Genomic DNA, 22,674 nt, shown 5'->3' on the forward strand with positions numbered 1-22,674 from the left:
AAATAGACTTGACATTGGACAACATCAGCATACATATTACCCAACAATCATCACTGCATATCCGACAAAAATATCAGACATTAATCATGTAACTGAATAGTTTTTATAGTAAATGTATAGATTTTATAGCTTGTACAGAAAAAGCACATAGTTTTGTTTCAGACAGCTTCAAAAAAGAAAAAAGAAAACCATCAAACAGATGGCTTTGCCTTTTTGAGAACATATATGGCAGTTTTTAATAATTTATCTTTGAACACAGGTATTTTTCAGTGGTGGCAATCTGAATCACTTGCAATGGCCTGCTCCCTCTAAGGGCCCCTCCACTCCAGGGGCCCCAGCGCAATCGCACTGCCAGCACTGTCTATATTTACGCCCCTGCCTCTGCCTCTGCCTCTGCCTCAATCCAACAAGATTAAGATACCATGATATAAAGTTTCGAATTCCGCACTAAGCAACATTAACACTGAGCAGGCATCTGCATTTGACAGCAAAATGTGTGCTACCATATGTGCGGAAATTTAAACAAATCCAAAATATATAGAAAACACACCAGATATTATCATAAGTGGGGATTAAAATCATCACTCTGCAGTGAGCGTTTACACGTAATCACTCTGAATTTTCATATCAGCAACATAAGGGCAACCGTGCGTCATTTTATTGGGACCAATGCCAGTTAACATAACTGATTCATGCATTCTATAATTTTGCTTTCCAACAGCAAAAAAACACTGTAACTCCACACCCATCTTTTCATCCTGTCTTTTATAACACAAAATGATTTACATTTTATAAAACATTTACTGATTAACTGATAAGATTGCATGTTGTCGTTGAGCAGTAAGTAATAAAATGGACAGTTTGGTGGAACTCTTACATCTTGATAACGCGTTCATTTGCAAGAGTAATAAGAGTATTACGTCAGCGCTTTACAGTTATCTGAAATTAATCAACGTCCCTCCAGCTAATAATAATTGAGTTTCTATCCAGGCCATGTTATAATCAAAGATAAGAGGTGATATTTGAAGCTAAAGTAACATATGGGTCTGAGCGAAAACACAGTAAAACATGTTCGGCAGATGTAGTGGCAAAGAAAAAAAAGGTTAATTATATATTTGATCATACCTTGGGACAAATTTGATGTTTAATTTTTACTGTCAACCTGTCAGTCATACACAGTACAATAATATTTCTTCAGCTCTGTGGACTGACAATATTACAGGCAAAAGGTCAAATGAGGTCATAGCTGAACAACGACTACAAATGGCAAATATGTAGTTGCTCACTTACACTCAAACTGAAAGTTCTATGATGGAGAGAAGGCTTATTATTTTCCTCATCAAATATAATTGTATCAAACAATTCTCCACATTCAACAGCTACATCTTACTTCTGCTAGTGTTGATATTCACTGGCCACATGATCAATGCTCTGCCTGTTCATTAGATTCCTCCTGGGTTCCTCTACAGAACTTTGTGGCACTATGGCTCTACGAACCTGAGAACCTGCCCCTGCCCTTTCTGCATAGCAAGAAATTGGGTCAGGTGTGGTGGTTTGTCACGGACTAATGGCCCCCTGGGTCCATGCCTACCATTTTGATGTGACCTGTGTGTGGTCTGTTTTTACTGCCCCCGACTCCTTTTACTGTGGCTCTGCCTCCCCCTGGGTCTGTACTTAGCACTAAGAATAGACCTGTGGGTGATGACAGGCCGTTGGCTTGTGTCTTACTGTGATGCTGCACTGTATTGACTGGTTGATGTGTACTGCCATCCTCCACCTGCTCAACCATGAGACTGGCTTCAGCTGGCTCTATGGAGTGTGCAGGGTGAGCAATTGTTGCTTGTCTCTTAACCACCTTGTGCCAGCTAGCTTTCCCAGTAGCCTATTCCAGCTAGTATAGGTACTGTGTGGAGGTCAGGCTTGTAACTCAGAGTTCATCATCATTTGCCCTCTTACATAAAGTGTCAAAGCATTTGAATGAATGAATGGTGGTTACACATTGTAACTCTAATTCTATGGCAACAGGTGGAGCTTCCATAGAACACTGCTTACAGGAGAGTTCTCGTGGTCTCTTCATGAGATACAGGCTTTCTCACTTCAGTTTATGTAAAGGAACAGTTCACTGCAAAATCAAAAACACATACTTTTCCTTAACCTGTAGTGCTATTTATCAATCTAGATTGATTTGGTGTGAGTTTCTGACTGTTGGAGATATTGGTCATAAAAATATGGACGTAGTCACCATGACGTCACCCACTGGTTTCTGAGGAGCGGGTTTGAAGCTCAAAGTAAGTGGCTTTGGCCATCGCCATCCTGGCAGTGCCTGACTCCGCCCAACTCCCGGCCAATCAAAAATGGGCAAACAGGCGGGCCAAATTAAGCCTGGTTGCTTAAACACGCCCACCTCGCTTGAAGCTGCTATTTTAGCTAAGGCTAACAAACTAGGCTAACAAGCTACGCTACTTTGGCTAGCCCTGTGGTGTTGGCTGCTCCCACTCATGCTCCCGCTTGGTGCCAGCTCCGTCACAAAACAAAATATCCAAAAGGCACAAACACGGCTGAGAGGTCAGGTTCAATGACTTGCGAATTAGCTGAGATGACGCCTAGCAGACAGCCAGCGGCTAGTTAGCCACCCGTGATGGCGCCACCTGTCACTCAAAGTGACCACACCCTTAATGATGTGCAACTTTAAGCCTTAATAAAATTCACCCCCCGTACAGTTATCATGAAAGGGGAAATTAGCTATAAAGACCAAAACCGTTTTTTGTGCCAGGCTGTAAACATGTTTATTTCTGCTGTAAAGTTCAGCATTTTAACATGGGGGTCTACGGGGATTGACTTGCTTTCGGAGCCTGCCTCAAGTGGCCATTCAATGAACTGCAGTTTTTTGCACTTTAGCGTTGGCTTCACTCGTCATCCCTGGAGGTTGCCGCTTGATCATGACCTGGTTACTCAAGATAATCCACAGACTTTGTTGTGAGCAGTTTCATGTCGGAACTAATTTCTTTCTACTGAACTACAACCGAATTACTGCACAGGAAGAAGAGTGCATCTACTCATGGACAAGACCTCATGCTTGTGACAGCACGAGATGTAAGCATTGATGAGCGTCCTTCTCGGTAATAAAAGATAGCTCAGTGGTGCTAGGTGAGCTAGCTGTATGTGCACACATGTGGATTACTTTGAGTAACTGGGTCAAGATTTCTGAAAAGACACACTGCTGGTGAGTTTTTCAAATGTTTTTTCGGGCGCTATGAGCACCACAAGCCAAGTGCCATCTAGTTCCATTATAGTCAAAAGAAGGCAGACATCTATGGCTGATACCTCTAACACTCGGCAACTCACCCCAAAACAATCTAGATTGACAAATTGCACTACAGGTAAGAGGGAAAATAAGCATTTTGGTTTGGGAGTGAACTGTCCTTTTAGTACTTATTTTAAAATTAGTTTCTATCACATTTTTGGATGACATTTCACAGGGTTATAAAAACAATGATGGAAAAAAATGTAGATAAGTCAAAAGTTGGGCTTTTTCATTCAACATAGCTTTTTAAAAATAGATAATGCTAATGTATCATCTTAAAATGTACATATATATATTCAACAGATGTAGGAGAGAAAATACAGGTTGGAACAGTACATAATATTAGCATTAGTAAAGGATTTTAGGCAGCTACAATTTAGGTTCTATTTTGTTGTGTACTGTGGACACTCGGAGTACAAATACTGTATCAGCAGCAATATATGTCTAGACGATGATAGCTTCAAATAAATCTAGACATGATTGTTGGTTCTTTCCTATTTATTAATTCAGAAAGCAATTCCATCATGAGTAAATATTTATTTCTACCACTTTCAGTGTTTGCAATGCCCTGAATTGCAAAGTGGGACCAATCAATCCCAATTTAATGCTTAAATGCATTTTAAATCGATTTTTTGCTCGCACCAAATTTAACAAAGATCAAGTCCAGACCCCCATGAGTTGTGCCAGTGTTTCATAACACATAAATTCTCATCAATATCCTCATGACTGATGGCGACACAACACACTGCGATGAATGAACAGGAAGGCACTGAGGGGCAGCATCCTCGTCTCGTCTTAATTAGAATTCCCACACAGATCCATCAATGTGAATAAGAGGTTCTATGAACACATATTAAGTGTCCATATCTGTGTTATGGCTACTGAGAGATGGAGAGGCAAAAAAATGAAAGAAGGAAAGTCTAGACCTATGGCGAAGAGAGAGAGAGACGAACAATGTGTGTGTGAATAGGCAAAATGGGAAAGGAAGCAAAAAGGGAAAGGGAATGCAGAAAGCCCTTGGCCCCCTGCCTGCAATCTGCAATCTGCTGATGGCGAGGCTCGTGACGAGGAGGTGCACAGCGTCCATTTTTAGCGATGAGGTCATCTTTAATTAACAAAACAAAGAGAGTCAGCTGTGTCACTCCAATCTGTTATCTGCACCCATGCTCAAGGACACCGTTTATCTCCATATAATTCAATCTCTTTGAATGAGGGCTTATCGACGCATTGGGGGGCATTCTTGGTCTCAACCAATAATGGAGCTGTTACATAAACAGGGGTGGGGGATACCGCTGAACGCAGACGAAAAGGGGGACATTAGGAAAGTATAGAGAGGTATGTGACAGAAGAGGAGAGTGAAACAGAGGAAGATCCACATGTCATGTGTCCCAATAAGCTGGCTGTGTGAGCTGGGAGGAGGAAATTGGAACTAAAATAAGGGCAAAGATCAAATGGCTAATCTGTTTCTCAGTCCAACAGTGCCAGCATGAGGTGACATCATTGCTGTGTAACCCTCTGCTGCTGTCTGCGTCCCTCTTCCACTCCTCCACGTTGTGATCTCCCTTTCCTCCCCTCTATGTCTTTCCTTTTTTTTTTTTTTTTGCCCATTTTTGTCTCTCCACATTTTCATACAATCTCATCTCATTCTCTTGTCCCTGCCGATCCTTGGTATTCTCCCACTCTGCCCTGCCCTCGGTTGTGCTTCGTGCCACAAAATCCGGTATCATGGAGCAGAGCCGCAACACGGAGACTCGCAGGTTTTTAATTAGCGCTAAGTGTGTGCATTTGTGTGAGAGTTGTGGGAAGCACGGTGCTACGCTGATGAGCGCATTCACAAAAAAGTGTCTCCTCAGCATAACTGTGATTTACAGACGAGCCACGCACATTGGCAGCTGACGAGACAATGGAGGGATTGTAAAAATGTGATGATGGAACCCAGAAGCATTCTGAATTCAGCCAATAAGGGGTACTTTTGGTAAAGCCTTTTATTAGAAAAATGTCATAACATTTTTGGTGCCTTCCTTTTTTTCTCTCTCTGGGAACTCCCAGTGAGATAGACAGGAGACAGAACTTAAAGATGCCTGACACTATAGGCCACTAATCAGTCCCATACATTCAAAACACACCCTTGCATCCTTTTACAAAACAACCTGCAGTTACTTCAAGGTGTTCAAAGTACATGTTTCAGACACAAAAGTTGATTACCTGGTTATAGTACGTTTAAGTGAAACCAGGTGAGGTCTTAATCATTGGCCCAGATACAAATGCCAACTCAAGATATCCTCAAAGGGGTGTTTTTGTAATCTGACAGTTTTTAAGCCCAGGTTAAAAGGACATGCCCTATATTATCACTTACACAACTTACAGTTGCTAATTCCTTTTTGCTTTGTCACTTATTTTCGTCTGTTTCAGGTATTAAAGCCACCCCTAGAGATTTCCTAGCATTCGTCCATTTTAATGCTCTTATCAAATTTCTTAACATAATCTGTGATCCTCAATATCTTATTACATATCACAGCTGCTTTGACCTATTGCTGTAGAGGAATGCTGAGCCCCACACTAATACATCAGCACTGCCTATCCAACGGGCTTCTCTGTGAATGCTGTCTCTGCCTTGGTGTGCCATCTAGAGGCCTGTGTGAGGCCCAGTGAAGTGGATCACTCATATCCATCACTGATGTGACTGAAATTAGAGGAGAAGGAGCTTGTAAAAATTAACTACACAAGTGCCCAAGACCCTTAGGGTAGGAATGAGTAGTCTGGCAGATAAAGCATAATCCACAAAACTCCACAGGCCTTTCTTATTAATTGTTACTGGAACAGAAAATGCAGACGAAACAAGACATTAAATGTGGAGCACAGTAGTAGCAATACATGACACTGAAATGGTGCACAATTAAAACCACTGTAGTTCATTACAGTCACTCCATATACATATTACTGCAATGAGTGCAATGCAGTCATTAAAGCAACCATAAACCCTTTTATTTGACATATTTTATATTCTTTCCAAATGTGCCTGCTAATTTGTTTCTACAGACTCAGCTTGCTGTGAATCATACAATACACAATTAAATACTGTTTACAGATAGGGTTTCCAGAATATGATGCGTTTTCCTATAATGTTAGTCAGAAAGGTCGAGTCACATTGGTAGGCAGACGTACCAGCAGACAGCAGGGTTTCATTTGGCTTTTGCTCCATATCTCGAAACATGAGGAGTAAAGAGACACAAGGGGATAAAATGCAGGTAACATCTTTTGCTAAGGAATTCAAATAGCACTGATGATCAGGGTTTCCTTTAATTACGGTTCTGTTTCACACAGTCAGTGCCCTCTAACAGGGTCTGCAAGCTTAATTAATCTTATCTGCGAAGCAGGGCACCAACATTTATGTCCAAATATGCCTGCCAATCGGGATGAGTTATCATTTTTGGAGACTGCGTAAAGCCATTAAATCTCACCCTTGCATCTGTTTTTTTTCAGCACTCGAATACACCCCATTGAGACGATTAACTGCAATCTGGGATGACCTCATTTTCACCTACGCTTCATCTCAGTGAGCTGGTGCCCCTCTTGCCTTACTGGCCTTGTAGGAACAGGTGATCCCTCTCTGTCTGCTCCATCTGTACATCTGGCACTTGCAGTGTTCAGGCTTCTTCTATGCTAACCCGCAGGACCTGGATCTTGGCAGAGATGACGGTGTCTGCAATACCCTTATCCTCACAGTTAGTTTTCGTGACAAAGACAGGATGGATGTTGTGAATAAGACACCCTCCACTGATGCGGCGGCTGTTCCCGTCTCCCTGCATCACTCACGTCCTGCGCGCATGCTGACATGCTATGTTGAGCACACAGCCTCAGTGAGCTAACAGCAGGTGTTTATCTGCTATCGTGACAGAGTTCTTGGGAACTCCCTGTCAAAGCAAATTGGCTTGTGATTGTATCTCACAAGCAGGACAACCTTTCTTCCACGCAAGTACATTCAGAAATGGTAATTTTAAACTGCTCAGACATTTTGTGTGGCTGCAACTACGCAGTTGCACTAACTTCTTTAAACTAGATGATGGCTTCCTTGCACTCCCTCTCTCTTTGGATGGTTTTGCTTTATCTATTCAGAAGACTGTTTGATGTCACAGTGTCCCCACCTTCAACTTTGCTGCAGGATGGGTCGATTGTTCTGGGCTGAAATGATCCCAGCCTCTCCATGGACCTGCCCCGAGTGTGTGCCCCCACCTTCATTAAATGCATGTTTGTTGGTGCGCTCATGATTGCTGACCGTGTATGGCTCAAGTCGCAGCGGTGTGTGCCTGATTCCCTGTGGGCCTGCTGCACAGACAAATGGACAGTGTGTGTGGAGCAATGCTTGAGTCTCTTCAGGGGACAGCAGGAGTGGTTGGCAGCATCGCTGTGTTCTGTAGGGTAAGCTTGAGTGTTGTTATCCTGATTTTCAATTGTTATCAATCAAGGTTTAGAGTGGGCTCTTACAGGAATGAGTTGCCTTAGTGATGTTGTCACTGTATAATGGCAGAGCTTCCCTCTATGTCCTCTGAGGGCATAGCACATATATGGATGCAGTTAGTGTGCAGCCAAATATGAATAAAATGAATATGTATTGCAACCACAGTTCAATTAATACATTCGAAACTTTGTAAAATATCAGCCTTGTGCTCCATGGCCAGCTTGGATTAACTGATTCATAAGTCTGCTGGATGGTTAGATTACTTTTTTTTCTTAAGAAATTTAAATACTTCTCAGCTTCTACAGTATCCCGAAGACAATAGACCAGTTGAGTGGCGGTACTTTTCATGATGAGCCCGGGCTTCCAGCAGTAGCTGAGTTCAAGCGGTTGTCAGAAGGTAACAAAGTTGACCAGGTACATTTCTGCTCATATTCCTGGAAAAAGAAACCCTGGCTATACTATGTGGAAATGGGAGTCTTTGAAGGACAGAAGGGAGAGGTATCTGGAACTGACATGTGATCTTTTTTCTTTAAGTGCCAGCGAGCAGACAACCTCTTGTGATTAACTGCTAACATGAGCACTAAGCTCAACCCTGGTGTATGTCAGAATACTTAGCAGAAGACACAAGTATTCCCATAGAAATTAACAATATACTGGAGCCCTGTTGACACAGTGTACAATATGCACTGTAGGTGTTAATATTTGGCAGCGACAACCTTGAAATTGCCATGGAAAACATCCACCGCCGAACGGATTCTTTGTTGGTCTCAAAGTTTCGTGTCATGCCAAGCTGATGCTGGTTGTTCCATTTTACCAAAATATATCTTTTCAATTCAAAGCTGTCAAAAAAATTGGGGATGTTACAGTTCTCTCCCACGCTTTACAGCCATGCATATATGGGTCCAGCCCTGGGCTGCCAGTGGAGCATCATGTCCATATAAACAACAAGATATATGAACTAAGCGCTCAGCTGCACTCCTTGCACATCAAAGCGGCAACTCTATCTCGCAGTCACTGTTGACCTCAGACGAAGATTTGTGAGGGACCAGGGAGAAGCCTTCAAGAAAAGAAGACTCCTTTTTTTCTAAACAGTACTGATAAGTGGGGTGATCTAAGGGGATTGGAGACAGGGGTCTGATGGTTTGTACAGATGTGAGAGGGACGGGGTGATGCTACAAAATGACCTGATCCCTGTAAAAGAGGGACAAAGACAATTTAAGAGAGAGGGATGATGACAGATATCAACAAAGGATGTAAAAAGTAGGTTTCAGAGGCCATGTGCAGGGCATCGGAAAGGTTGGTGGAAAGAAGAGCATGGTGTCCTTACGCATTAGAGTTTTCTTCATTATCTGAATTTATTTTGTTGTCTGCTTTTATTTGCAGGTCTGTACTTCCTTGAATCAAGATAAAGACACAGGTAGTAGTACAAACTGTCCTATGTGGGCATGCTGTTGTCCTTTTCTTCAGCTATCTTCAGTCAAGATGATGACCTAGCCCTACTTTATGTTATGAGCAGAGGCATAATATAATTTCTATAATTTACAAAAAGCAAGAGGGCGTCACATCAGCAACATTTATGGATATTAGCTTAGAAGACGATACCATTCACTGTCAAGATTTTCAAGCACCCTATGATTGCATCCATTCATGCAGGAAGCTGGTACGGATGAAAAACCCGAGCCAAAAGGGTGGCATATTACATCATTTGAATCAGCTTATTAACATGGATAAAACTGTCACCCAGCTTGTGGAAAAACTCACTGCATTCCAAAACTGATACAACTCCTCATCTGCAGTGATAACTAGAGAGACGAGGGGGGATTTGGAGGTTTTTAAAGACACTAACTTATCCCCCCAGAGGTGATGAAATCAGTGAATGACCCCCTTACGTTGATGTTGCTGGGGAGGTTTTAAGATCTACAGCCATTAACTTATATGGTCAGGCTGGTCTCATTTACTGTTCATATTTATACCTATGAAAAGTAATACACTAATATACATATATAGCCAACATAATCGCTGAGATCGGCTGAGATCACATGGCCTATGTGCTGCAGGCTGTCCTTCTTAATATGATGGGAGCCAAGGAGGAAGTAAGGTAATGTCCTGTGGTATAAAGAGCAACAAATAAATAAAGACTTTGACCCAGGAGACCAGGGTTTGTGTCTCGTATGAAACCAAAAGTCAGTGTACATAGGTCATGTTAAGTGCGCAATGTGGCGACGTACAACTATGATTCTTTTAAATTTAACCTAAGCAGTAGGTATGCTATTTCATGAGATATCATATGAACCATGTGCATAACTTCCGTAAGATATCATATGAACCACTGTATGAGGATAGATTGATATGGTACGTCTTTATGTACTCATGTAGCTAAACTTGGGCATTTTGGTGCCTCCAACTTTTTGACTACATGTATGCACATTGCCCAATTAAAAATATGTGGATGCAACTTTAATTGATAACACATTACCAGTTGAAGTTTACCTGCAATCCATTTTAAATTAGGTTGCTTGGATAGCCATGAAAAAAGCAACAGCAGGATAAAAGCAGGTAGCAGACAGTGTTCTCCCATTGAGATCAATCTCTGGAATCAAGTCCCTCACGCAATTAGACTCAAATTTGTGGGAATCTTCAAGCCAAAAAATCAAGACCGATTTATTCTGATTGTCAAACCACTGACCTTAACAATATCTATCTCAGGAGGGATACAATATCATCTCCTATCCAAGTCTAGACGGCTCTGACATAGAAACATGGCTTTGGGAACCCAGTGAGAGCCGCATCCAAGTGTCTGCATCTCCACACTCACTCTCTGTCTGCCATCTGTATGAGTGTGCACATGGCTGAATGTGTGTGCTCTGAGTGTGTGACTCATGCTCAGCATGGCTGAGTGTCTGTGTGTGGCTGTCTGTTTATCTTTCCTCTCTCTCAGACACCAGCCCGAAGCAGTGTTTCAACTTGGCAATGGATGTGGATGCAGCCTCAGCTTCTGCGGATGCCGGTGTCGGCTGAATCCCATCCCCTGGATGCAGGTGCTGCCCTTACTACTGATGATGGTCAAAGTCCCATCTCTTCACCACACCTATGTCATGTTGATCTGTGTTTCATCTGCCTTCCGATTTCAATGGCACTGTCCATGTAAATGTCCTTTTGTCCCAACATATTATAGCCCATCTCCCTTTGATCTAGACTGCCCAAATATTTTCCTTTTTTACATTTTTTTCTAACCATTGCTTTTGCTAATTTGATATTTGATATTTTCCTCTTTCTTTCTAGGCTAGACTACCAGATGCTCCAGATCCAGCTTTGAAAGATGTTGTTTGTACTGTAGTCAAAATGAACTACTGTGATTAGCTGTCAGTACTGCTGGCACTGTTCAGTCCCTTGTCTGGATCAAACTGAGGGAGTTCAGAATGGGTTGTTCTACTGGTGCAATTTGATCACATAAAAGCTTGGTGGAACAGTGAGGAACACCATCTTTGTACTTCACTCAATAACATACAGCGTGTAACTGCAAGAACGTCTTGTTTTTTCATAATATTATCTCTTTAAAATCAAATCTGAACACTTCACACTGCTCTATAATGCCAAATATCAGCCCTGACTAAGCTTTGGAGCAGGATTTTTCCCCTACGATTGTCTAGATTGTCAAATACGGTTTACTGTAAATCAGCCGAATAATCCTTTAGTGTGTACCCACCCTTAGATGTTGGAGAAGAAGGCTTGACTGCAAGCTCACTGGTTCAAATCATCACACAGTCTTGGAAAATATGAACAGGGAAAATGAAGGAGAAACACGAAAACCACCAAGATGCCCTCGAGCAAAGTATTTATCCCCAAACTGCTCCATTAGAGCTGCTCAGTGGCCAACGGTAGAAGGCTGGTTTCACTGGCAGCTTCAACAGGGGAATGTGTGTGTGTGTGTGTGTGTGTGTGTGTGTGTGTGTGTGTGTGTGTGTGTGTTAAAGTCAAGAGTAGCATGCTGAGAAAAAAAACACTGAGGAAAGACTGAGCTTGAGAGGACGAGATGAGTTTGTTACTTTGTCTCCACAAGGTGAGTAGGGTACAAGGCTTCTTATTTAACTCATCTTATGGTTTTATTATACAGACTTCCATTTTCCTGGGAAGTGTCTCAAAGATGGTCCTTAAATAAAAAGCCAGCAGTGCGTACAGGGAGTACAAATCCAATAATTTCAAAATAAGTCAGAGTAAGTGTGAGAAAATGACACTATGGCTTTTATTTGCTGAGTCCAGAGAACAAGATCTCATCATTGTAAGAGGCCCCTATTATTTCATAAATCGATCCCTGCGATGCCTTCCAACTTTGTATCAGCAATCTTAATCCCCCCGTTTTGGAGAACAATGAGGGTTTTGAGTAGCTACAGTTTTCAGTATTTGCATTGGAAGTGGGAGCTATCCCTATACAGTTTATAATACATGATATTTCCACAGAGGGAGAACGTATAGTCTGCCAGAGTTTCCTGCCATTTAACATTACCTGCTCCTCTCTAAGAGGGTCATGTACTGAACACACACATATCAATCCACTCAACTCAGTTAGCTTTACTCACTCACCAAAGTTCTATTTCAATTTTCTTCCATTTACTTTAAGTCCCCCTCCACTCAAAAATGTGTTTTTCTTCTGTTTATGTCCTCTAAAATGTCTGACCTTGACTAAACTGAATTGTATCTGTGCAAAGTTGGTCAAGAGAGAGGTGTTTTCACATTCTTCTACTGAAGGCGGCAATGAGGTGGACTTCCCTTAAGTCTGAGATCTAAACGTATGCCCAGCTAGATTAGGTACATCACTAATACAAAAGCCAATAATTGTCTAATACAGGACACACATTTGGAAAAGGGGAACAAACTCTGACACAACACCAACAAAGACACCTGCAATCTCTGTGGCTATGTCTGCTGACGATAAAGCCTCTGGGGGCAACGATGAAGCCTCTAGAGGCAATAGCCAATAAGACGATAGCCGATGGGTTCTGAGATGCATTTCGGCCAATGTGTTCTGCATCGCCCCACCACTGTTTACCTGCTGCTCAAATGTGATTAGTCAATACTGTTTGGACTACAAATACATTACAAATGGTAACCAAATGCTTCCGATTCCAAAGTCTTGTCCCGTTGCCTTCAAATTCTGCATACAAATGTAGGTATCTGTTTATCAAGGGTAAGAAAGCTGAAACCTCCAGCACAGAGTGGACTTGATGGTACAGAGAGTAGAGTTTGCATTAGCATAGTGAAAGTTTCGACAGCAAGCACAGTGTGCAGTCTTTGGATATAAACCGGACCCTGGAGCTTCCTTTAACTATCCACCAAAAACCCCATCATAGCATATATTCTTGTAGGTTTCACAACCATTAATGCTAAGTGAGCCAAGCTAACAAGCTAACATCATCCATCCATCCATCCATCCATCCATCCATCCATCCATCTTCAACTGCTTATCCGAAGCCAGGTCGCGGGGGCAGCAGGCTGAGCAAAGTATTCCAAATGTCCCTGCAACGCTTTCCAGCTCCTCCTGGGGGACCCCGAGGCTTTCCCAGACCAGACGAGATATATAATCCTTCCAGCGTGTTCTGGGTCTGCCCCGGGACCTCCTACCAGTTGGACATGCCCAGAACACCTCTAACTGGTGGCGCCACGGAGGCATCCTGATCAGATGCCCGAACCACCTCAACTGACCCTTTTCAACGCAAAGGAGCAGCAGCTCTACTCCGAGCTCCCTCCGGATGTCCAAGCTCCTCACCCTATCTCTAAGGCTGACCCCAGCCATCCCTCTGAGGAAACTCATTTCAGCCGCTTGTATCTGCGACGTCATTCTTTTGGTCATTACCCATAGCTCACAACCATAGGTGAGGGTTGGGATATAGATGGACCAGTAAATTGAAAGCTTTGCCTTCCACCTCAGCTCTCTCTTCACCACAACAGTCCGGTACAGCACTTGTATCACTGCAGACGCCGTGCCAAACTGCCGATCCATCCCACGCTTCACTCTACCCTCACTTATGAACAAGACCCCGAGATTCTTGAACTCCCTCGCTTGGGGCAGTAACTCACACTCAGCTAAACATAAACATAAACAAATAAACAAATCTGATACGTGAGCTAGTTTGGTGCAGAACAGACTCCTTATCTGAGTCTAGGTCTAGCTGAGGCTCAAATATGTATGGCTGACTCTCTCCAGTTTTGCATTATTGCTAACGACAGCCATCTCGATGCGCACTGTTCTTTTCTTAGTTTGAGCTTGAGCAGGGTTGGAGAAAGCCGTATAAACCCCACTGCAAGCAGCGGTGGTTGGCGGGGCAGAAGCCAGATCCAGAATTTCTCAATGAGGACAAAAAGTAGATCTGCTTCCGACCCTTTCCATAGTTGTTATTTTTTTATTTATTTTTTTTAATTTTATGTAGGGAAACGTGTAAAACAAAATATTAGTATTAGTATAAGTACTGCTTTAAAACCTGACTGGAGGGGGACTTGACAGAAACTTGAGAGTAAACAAAACAAACATGACTAATAGAGATAAACAGTGACAGACATAAATGGGGGTAAAAAAAGACAAAAGACGAAAACAATGACTCCTAATCTGTGTTATACTGTCTGTTACGACATGATTTATAGTGGTGACTGGCACATAGCAGAGTGAGTCACCCACACCATCTGCCCCTTCCTACCTCACCTCTGCCAGCATGCCTGTGTCTAGCTGTCTGTAGTGTACCCTCTCTCCGCTCGCTGGTGCCCACGCTTCATCAGCACTCCTCCCAGGGGTGATGGATGGCCTGTCCATACTTCCCAATGACTAAAGCCAGCTTCTTCCAGACCACCTCATTTCTCCAATATTATTAAATTCCTTCCTATCACCCTTCCTCTGACTCACCCCAGCACCCTCGTCACAACTATGACTACTTCCCTAGCCCTACGGCACAATGGTCAGCTCCATTTATGGCACTTGATGAATTGCCCTGCCTCATCTTCTCTCATCTTCAGACCAAGCCCTTCCCTTCTGTTCTGTATCTAAACCAAAATTTTAACCTTATCCCCTACAACTGTAACTTAAACTCCTTCTATTAACTCATCAATCATCTTCATTGTAACTTTATGCTACGCAGATTTATTTGAACACTATGAACAATGAAATTTTCCCTCTATTTGTGGTTAAAACATGCTGTAAAATGTTATGAAACTTTCCCAAATTCAGCAAGTCACAAAACCACCACATGACTAACACAATTAGACAGTGTAAAGCCTCTAATCCACCTAATTTCCATGTCTGTGACAGTGGAGGGAAACCCATATGGGAATGGAAGAACAGCCTTCCCAAAGACCAACAGTGCTAACCACTGTCACCCAAAAGAGTTAATGAAACCACCAAAATGATGAACATACACACACATCTCTTTATCAGTACTTCTATTTATGTGATAAACTATTTGTATGTTTGTATGGGTGTGAGTGCGCATGGTTATGGCACAGTCAAAAAGTACACCAGTACAGGCTTTGAATTGAGTTTCTGTACCTGTGTAGACCTCTGCCTCCGAGGGATCCTCCACTCGTTTATGCTGGATGACATAGTCCGAAACTTTGCAGCCAATCAGAGGCTCCACATCCATCCACTCCAGGGCCACCATTGTGCTTGAGGGCTCCAGGTAAGGGGCTAGGCGCAAACTAATGGAGCAACATACAGAAAGCAAGGTTAAACACATGGAAATAAGATAAATATTAACAGTAAGATCAAAAGGTTACCACAACTGTTTGTTTCCCTCATCTGGAATTTCAAATGAAACTGTGTGTGCAATGCCTCGAGTATGGACCTTCAGCTAGAATGGATAAGTAGGAATCCCATGTGGTCATTGTTATCTTAGAGTAGAGACTGTCACACCTCTGCCTTTACAGATCTCATTGGACAACAGGATGGCGAGCTGCAGCTTTGCACAAAACAGCATTCCGATGCCACCTGTTCACCAGAAGTGTTCCCTGTGCAGTTTAATCCCTCAAAAGAGATAAAAGAACAATATTTCCATTTTGCCTGCCCTCCAGCTGTGCTGAGAGAGGTAGGTTATCCCTCTTTCATAAAAAGCATGCCGCTCAGTTTCATCCTCACAGACAATAATAATAAGTACTGCAGGGGTTTTACTGGCCTTACACTCCAGCACTGGCCAGAGTTGGAGATTTTGCTGCTGCAGCGACTCTTCACTGGCTCTCTCATGCCAGCAGGCATAGGCCCAGGGAGTGCCTGACCAAAACTCTGGTTGTGGCACCAGGCCCGTGCTCTCCAATTCAACAACCACTATCCACAAACAAAACAATACCAAAACCGCCATAAAAGCATTTAAAATACTTGCGCAATACTTGTGCAATACTTGTGCAACACATTTTTGGTAAAGTATTGCTAAACAGTTAAGACCAATCTAATTACAAAGTCTATTTAGCAGCTGTTTTGAAATTTGTGATCATATCATGTTACCTTTGTCAGCAGGCAACCCAATTGTCAGAAAAAATGTTGGCATTGTAAGTTTCTGCAAACCACAGATACGTTACATTTGTGCATTATTATGTAGCAGATCCACTGAAATTTACATTTCAACTACACTCTGGTTAATGCGTGGTAACATTTCTGCACAAAAACCTCTTGGTGATGGTTAGGAAAAGATCATGTTTTGGCTTAAAATACCAGGTTTTGGGGCAAAGTCATTGCTGTCAATGTTTTGATAAAAAAAGAAAAAACAACAACCTCAACCAACAGAACACCTCAAAAGCCATCAGATTTTGCAGTTTGGTTTGCAGTGGTCTGCAGCTTGGTGGGTGTCTTGCATTTGTGCCATGCCATCCAGGGCTGGGCGGTATGACAAAATTTTCATATCATGGTTTTTTTTAAAAAATCATATCGGTTTCACGGTATTTGACGGTATTTTGTTTGGGTTCCGTTCACTTGACATGCTGTTGTGTTGTGCTATGACCTATTCAAGTGCTGGAATTTGTTATTTACGTGACAACACCTGAATGCAACACAGGCTCCGCTCCATTAGTGCCGTGCTCGGTTATAATTGTCTCCGACTCGGGTCGGCTGCGGTCAGGAAAATGCGGCCTGAGCCGTGCTCTAGTGTGCTCACCTGTGTGTGTGCACACCTGTGTGTGTGTGTGTGTGTGTGTGTGTGCGCGCATCGGGGCGAAACTCCGAAAGATAAATAACATGAGGCTATTTAGTTTGTTTAATAAAAGGACAAGGTATAGACCTGCTCTATAGGCCTGGATATGAAGCGTCCGTAGCGCCAAATAATATAACGGTAGTTTCTAAAGAGCTAAGACAAAAAAAACAAACATCATCAGCAGCAGTCATATTACGGCAGCGGCGGCGCGCTAGTTGCACTGCTCTTTTTGGTATGAGTTCTTCTGGGTCATCGTGTTCTTCTTCAGCAATGTGTACAGATGCTACGCTTTCAGGACTCTCTCCGGCAGCCATTCTCGCCTCTAATCTTTTCTCTATGCTCTCACTCTCACCGGCTCTAGCCAGCAGTGAAATAGGTCCCTGCTGAAACACTTTCCCGCTGCGCACGTTCCGGACGTTGGTTGGGCTATTCATCGGTATTGCGGTATATGAAAAATTCATATCATAACGAAAATAAATGGCCCACAAAGACTTTGTTCCTTGCACAATTATTAGAAAAGGCACAACTGTAAAATGAGAATTTATTGTCACTAATGTGCCAAAATGACTATTTGTATCATTAGAATCTAGTCTATATGTTTAATAAAATTTGAAATTGTCCAAAGAGCCACATCAGTAAGTTGTTTTCATGCCACTTATGTATGCCATAAGATAGAAGGAAGTAAACTACCTCATCCAGAAGAAACCTTCCTCCAAAATATGCATCTATGTTTTAAATAATACATATTAATTATATCAAGTCTGTGAAGCCAAGATATCCCAGATATGGATGTGGTCATCTTTTGTTAATGAAATTTAGAAAGTAAGAATTCTGCAAAACTTTACATTTGGTGATAGTTTAACATGTGGGCAGGACATTTGGAAATAAAACCATCACATTAGGTGCAAATGTCATTAGGTCTTGGACCAGAATCCTCTCTTGCAGCACTATATTTTATCCTTGTTAAGTTTTTATTGTTATTCTAGAGTGGTGCCAATAAAAATGCCCTTCATTCATACTGGAATATAATATACTAATAGGCAGATTTTATTTTCTGTCTTTAATTAAATGCTCTCATTGTAGCCTCATCCTCTAAATGATTGCCCTTTCAACTTCCTGTTTCTCCTTAAAAGTTCTCAGGGCAACAAAAGCTGGGATGAATGACTCAAGAGTATTATTAGGACACCTTGAATGAGAGCATGTTCTTTTCAGAGGGGTGTAAGGGCTGACTGACAGCTATTAGAACTCTGGGGACTGTGCTTGTGTCTACAACTTTCTCAAGTGCCCCAGGAGTCAGTGGAGACAGGTACGTGTGTGTGCATGCCCACGTGCATATGTGAGTGTGCCCGCGGTGCATCAGTGCATGCATCCATGAAATCTCTCTTGTGCATGAATTCTTAGGTGTCATGGTGTCACCTCACACTTACATTGGCTGCCTGAGGGGACTGCAGTTAGGCAGGCCATCTTTGCTGAAGGCACTCAGGTCACAGCGACACCAGTTATCAATGACATCGCCCTTTCCAGCACACCAGTATGAGCTCATTGTAGCGCTCTTGAAGGCCTGTAAAGGGTAACAGGTGAGAGAAATGCAATTATCTCTTAGAACATGCGCTCCCCGTCCATCTATGCGTACCCCACCCCCATCTCCCATCCCGACCACCAGTGCCCTCCATATCCCAGCACACACAGACACACATACCTCCTTCCATATGATGACTCTCCATTCATTTTCTTTTCCCCATCCCCTACAATTAGCCATCAACACTAACATATCAAACCTCAGCCTTACCACGATGAACTGAAGACTGTCCAAAATGTCCTCACTTGCAAAAATGACCTCTCTCGGAAGATCTGGAACTCAAGACGGGTCTCACAAAGATAGAAGTACAGGTACACACACGCCCACACACAGTGACCTTTTCATACCCACCGTTCCCAATTACCGGAAGGCAGGAACATCTCACTAACATCCACAAGCTTACGCTGTGATATCAGAGATACACTGACTTTTATGATGGAGGTGTGAAAGCTGCGACACTCCCCACCTCCTCCATTCTATGCGTATGTTTGTGTGAAGATCTGTCGGTGTCGCTGTTGGTCTGTCTGTGAAGGGGATGGGGAGCGGGGGGAGGGGGGGTGCTAGGAGATGACATCATCTCCTAATATCTCCTTGTGCTGCTTCATTAACGGGCGAAAGAAAAATCAAAGGCAGAAGCTCAGTCATCCTCTAAAAGGCAGCAAAATGCCAATATAACCGTCAAAGCAATAAAGTATAATGTCAGGGCTTTCCCTAAAGCCACAGGCATGATAGAGAGTGAGTTCAAGGGAGTTCGCAAGCGCTGTGGCTCCCCCTGTCACACTATGGATCAATGGAGCACTCAGTTATTTATGTGCTCTAACTGGTTGGCAGTGCTGCCTCATGCAGACAACTTTGGAGATGTGCTTGATCATGGTCACAAAAATAGGACACTGGAACCATGCGGAAACATTATCACTGGGTACCAGGCATCCAACAAAAAGCAAAGAGGAGCCACTCCTTTGTTCCAATACACCATGACATTCACTTATCCGAAAGCAGAGGAGCTGATGAGACCACACACATCTTTAAGACAACTGCGAACATGCAGCATGTACACGTGGGGACATGCAAACATGCACACACACACACACACACACACACACACACACACACACACACACACACACACACACACACACACACACACAAACAGATTTCTGCACTGTTGATTAGTGAAAGTGACATTTGAGATGACTTTGGGCATAGTCCTGACCAGAAAGGCAGACGGCTTGGCCAAAAAAAGAGTCAGGGTATGCACTCAGAAGCTGATGTTAGCATTTCCACAACACTGCATTGTTAGCTGTAAAGGAGGCTCAACAGACTTTCATGGGAACTGACTTCTTCCAATACTGCTTGCTTTCACTCAAGGCAAAGGATCTTGAGAGTTAAAGTGACCTAAATGAGCAGCAGAGTAAGAAAGAGTGGAAAAAAAGAGGCTGGTCTCCAAAGGGAGTAGGCTGGCAAAAAAATCAACAGGATGAACAAGGACACAAAGGTGTGAGAAAAGGAAACTCCCAACTCTGAAAGCATTCCCCACCTTACTGTGGGACAGGAGCGGGATCCTTCAACACTCAAGGCTTTCCCGTCATTTATCCTTCAATACAAGCCCCTCTAAATGAGCGTGCTGAATGAGCAGTTATTATAGGGGGTAGGCAAGCACTGTAATTCATGGCCATATAATAACCCCCTGGAAAACCAAAAAGGGGAAAAGGTAATTACATTTCTTCCCCCTTGCCTGAACCCATGTGGCTAACTGCTGCCAGAAAACAACAGCAGCAGGGGTCTTGCCACCTCATGTCAATGGGAAGCAGGCCACAGACAAAGGCAACAAGAAAAACCTGGACTCAAGGTCTATGCACGCACACAGACTAGACAAATATGAGAAATGAGAAATGACCTCCGCTGCTAGGGGCAAAAGAGAGAAAGACCACAGGACCGCCATGCGTTTACCACCACCAGATTCCTAGAAAAACCCCATATGGGTCTGCGCGCTTGATTGCATGGCTGCACATGTGAAAAATAGACAAAGCGATTACCGCCGTGTTTATGTTTGAAGAGTAATGCAAGCCAGTCTCCACTGGGTAAACAGGGAATCTAATTGTGGTTTAGAGAATGAGGTGGGGGGTGGGGCGGGGGGCACAGGAGGTAAAGCAGTGATGAGGATTTAGAGGAAAGCAAGAAAAAGTGATAGCTAATACGTGTAAAGTGATAATATGTCAAGTGCGTGGCGGTGAAGACAGCTTATATGTCCGGTTAGTGCAAGTTTGAAAAAATAAAAAATAAAAAAAAGGCTTGGGTCAGTGAGGAAAATCCTTTAGTGAGATGAGCAGACACATTTAGAGGCCCAGGAGAGAGTACTTCTGTGTTCAATGCAGAGATAAGTCATGGCTGAAAAGATGAGGATACCCTATACTGTATTGATTAGCCACAGATCATGCATTTCCCAGAACACTATAGATCCATATAAATTCTGTGCTGGCCAGATAGGGGTAAAAAACAACCCTTATCCATTATGATTCATATCAGAAAAGCAAGTGTTTTGACAAAGATGGTCCTGTCTGAGCACTGACTGTAACAGTGTGAGACAGTTTTTGTGCCGTCATGACAGATTTGCTTTCAGGAACTGGCGATACCCCGATGGTTACAATAACACATGGTTCTACCCTTTCACAAATATGCCACAATTCATCTCCATTGACCTTATCGATACTGAACAAATTGAGCTGAAATGTAATCACCCCCTGCTTACAGAAGACAAGATCGGAACAGCAAGGCCACGGAGCATCAGCAACAACTCCAGCCGCAAATTCCAAGCCTTGACATCATCTCTGGAGCCAGCAGACTCACTGGCACCAAAATACTATTTGGACCTTTCACTTTCGTAGAAGCCTGTCGTGACTTACAAGAAGGCAAGGGAGGCCATTGTGACCTCTTTAATGTATTAATCTGTTTGTCTAGTCTAAGCTGACCATATTACTGTCTGTCTTCCGAGGCTAATACATGAAAACACTGGCCAGCTGGCCCACAGTATTGATTTATAAGATGATCACCAGTGGTGGTAAAGAGTCTAAGTCAGCACACACAGGACACCATCAATGGTGACCTAAGTGTGCATGTCTGTGTGAGTGTGTGGGCGCGCATGCACGCCAATGCGTTTATGTAGCCTTTCCAGTCATTCGGGGCTAATGGTGTTAACAAAGGAACCAATGGGCTGCTTCTAGGAACCTTAACAGAAGTAGCACTTCCAGGAAATTGGACACTCGGGGTGGCTGGAGCGTTGGTTCACCCAGAGGTTGATGGGGGATTGCTGTGTCACAGGAGGACCCTCAAACAGCATGTATTGGTTTTTAGGTGTGCTAACTCTGTCTGAGGACGGTCTCAGGTAATCTGACCTTTCCAGGAAAGTAAATTGACTTGTTAGTTAGAGTGCTATCTTATTACGTGTTACAAAATAACAATCTAAGCCAACAATTTTTTAAAAAGACAACAGAAAAGGGAGCATACAATAAAATGAAAATATATAAATGATTAAATAAATAAAAACTGACAAATATTTAATTAAAGTGGAAACTTACAAGAGTCTACTGGACATTAACCACTATCTGATTAATGGAATAATTATCAATGCTGCCTCTGACCCATTCATAATCAGGGGGCAGTTTCAGGAAAGAAGGATTTAGTGGTTGTTAAACTGTTTAGTCTAGTAGCCTAGAGGACAAGTCTGAGCTACTGCTGATGTAATTAATGCTTCATGGGCCAAATGTTGAGTTACAACATACACTCAGATGCTACTTTATTAGGTAGACATAGCTAAAACCAATGCAATCCAGTACAACAGCCTGCAATTAATCAGGAGTGTTAAAATGTTGTGTGGTGTTTGTGTTATTTTGCCTATGAGAGTAGGGCTAAATAACAGAAACACCTCTCTGTATAATGCAATACAGTTCAACAGCAGCATAAACTACATCCTCCACAATTACCATACAGTTGATCAACACCTTCACGAAGGTAGGATTTTTTAAAAGGGCTGTTGTATTCGACTACAATAGTTTTGGCTAGATGTACGTAATAAACTGGCAATTTGGTGTAGTAAGTACTGACCAGGGCCGCCTATAAGGGGGTGCCAAGGGGAAAGCTTTCTGGGGCCCAGCCACATGGGCTGTCCATCCTA

General features: G+C 42.9%; 1 protein-coding gene across 1 annotated transcript in view; it reads right to left on the reverse strand.

Moving 5' to 3' along the window:
* LOC126395591 (astrotactin-2-like) overlaps positions 1–22,674 on the reverse strand; it is a 434,195-nt gene that overhangs the window by 48,038 nt on the left and 363,483 nt on the right. Inside the window, exons 18-19 of the mRNA XM_050053178.1 lie at positions 18,352–18,485; positions 15,295–15,443 (exon numbers count right to left, since the gene is read on the reverse strand). Coding sequence (XP_049909135.1) covers positions 15,295–15,443; positions 18,352–18,485 — 283 coding nt within the window. The remainder of the gene's footprint in view (positions 1–15,294; positions 15,444–18,351; positions 18,486–22,674) is intronic.

The sequence above is a fragment of the Epinephelus moara genome, chromosome 9 (genome assembly GCF_006386435.1).
Source record: "Epinephelus moara isolate mb chromosome 9, YSFRI_EMoa_1.0, whole genome shotgun sequence".
In the NCBI taxonomy this organism is placed as follows: Eukaryota; Metazoa; Chordata; class Actinopteri; order Perciformes; family Serranidae; genus Epinephelus; species Epinephelus moara.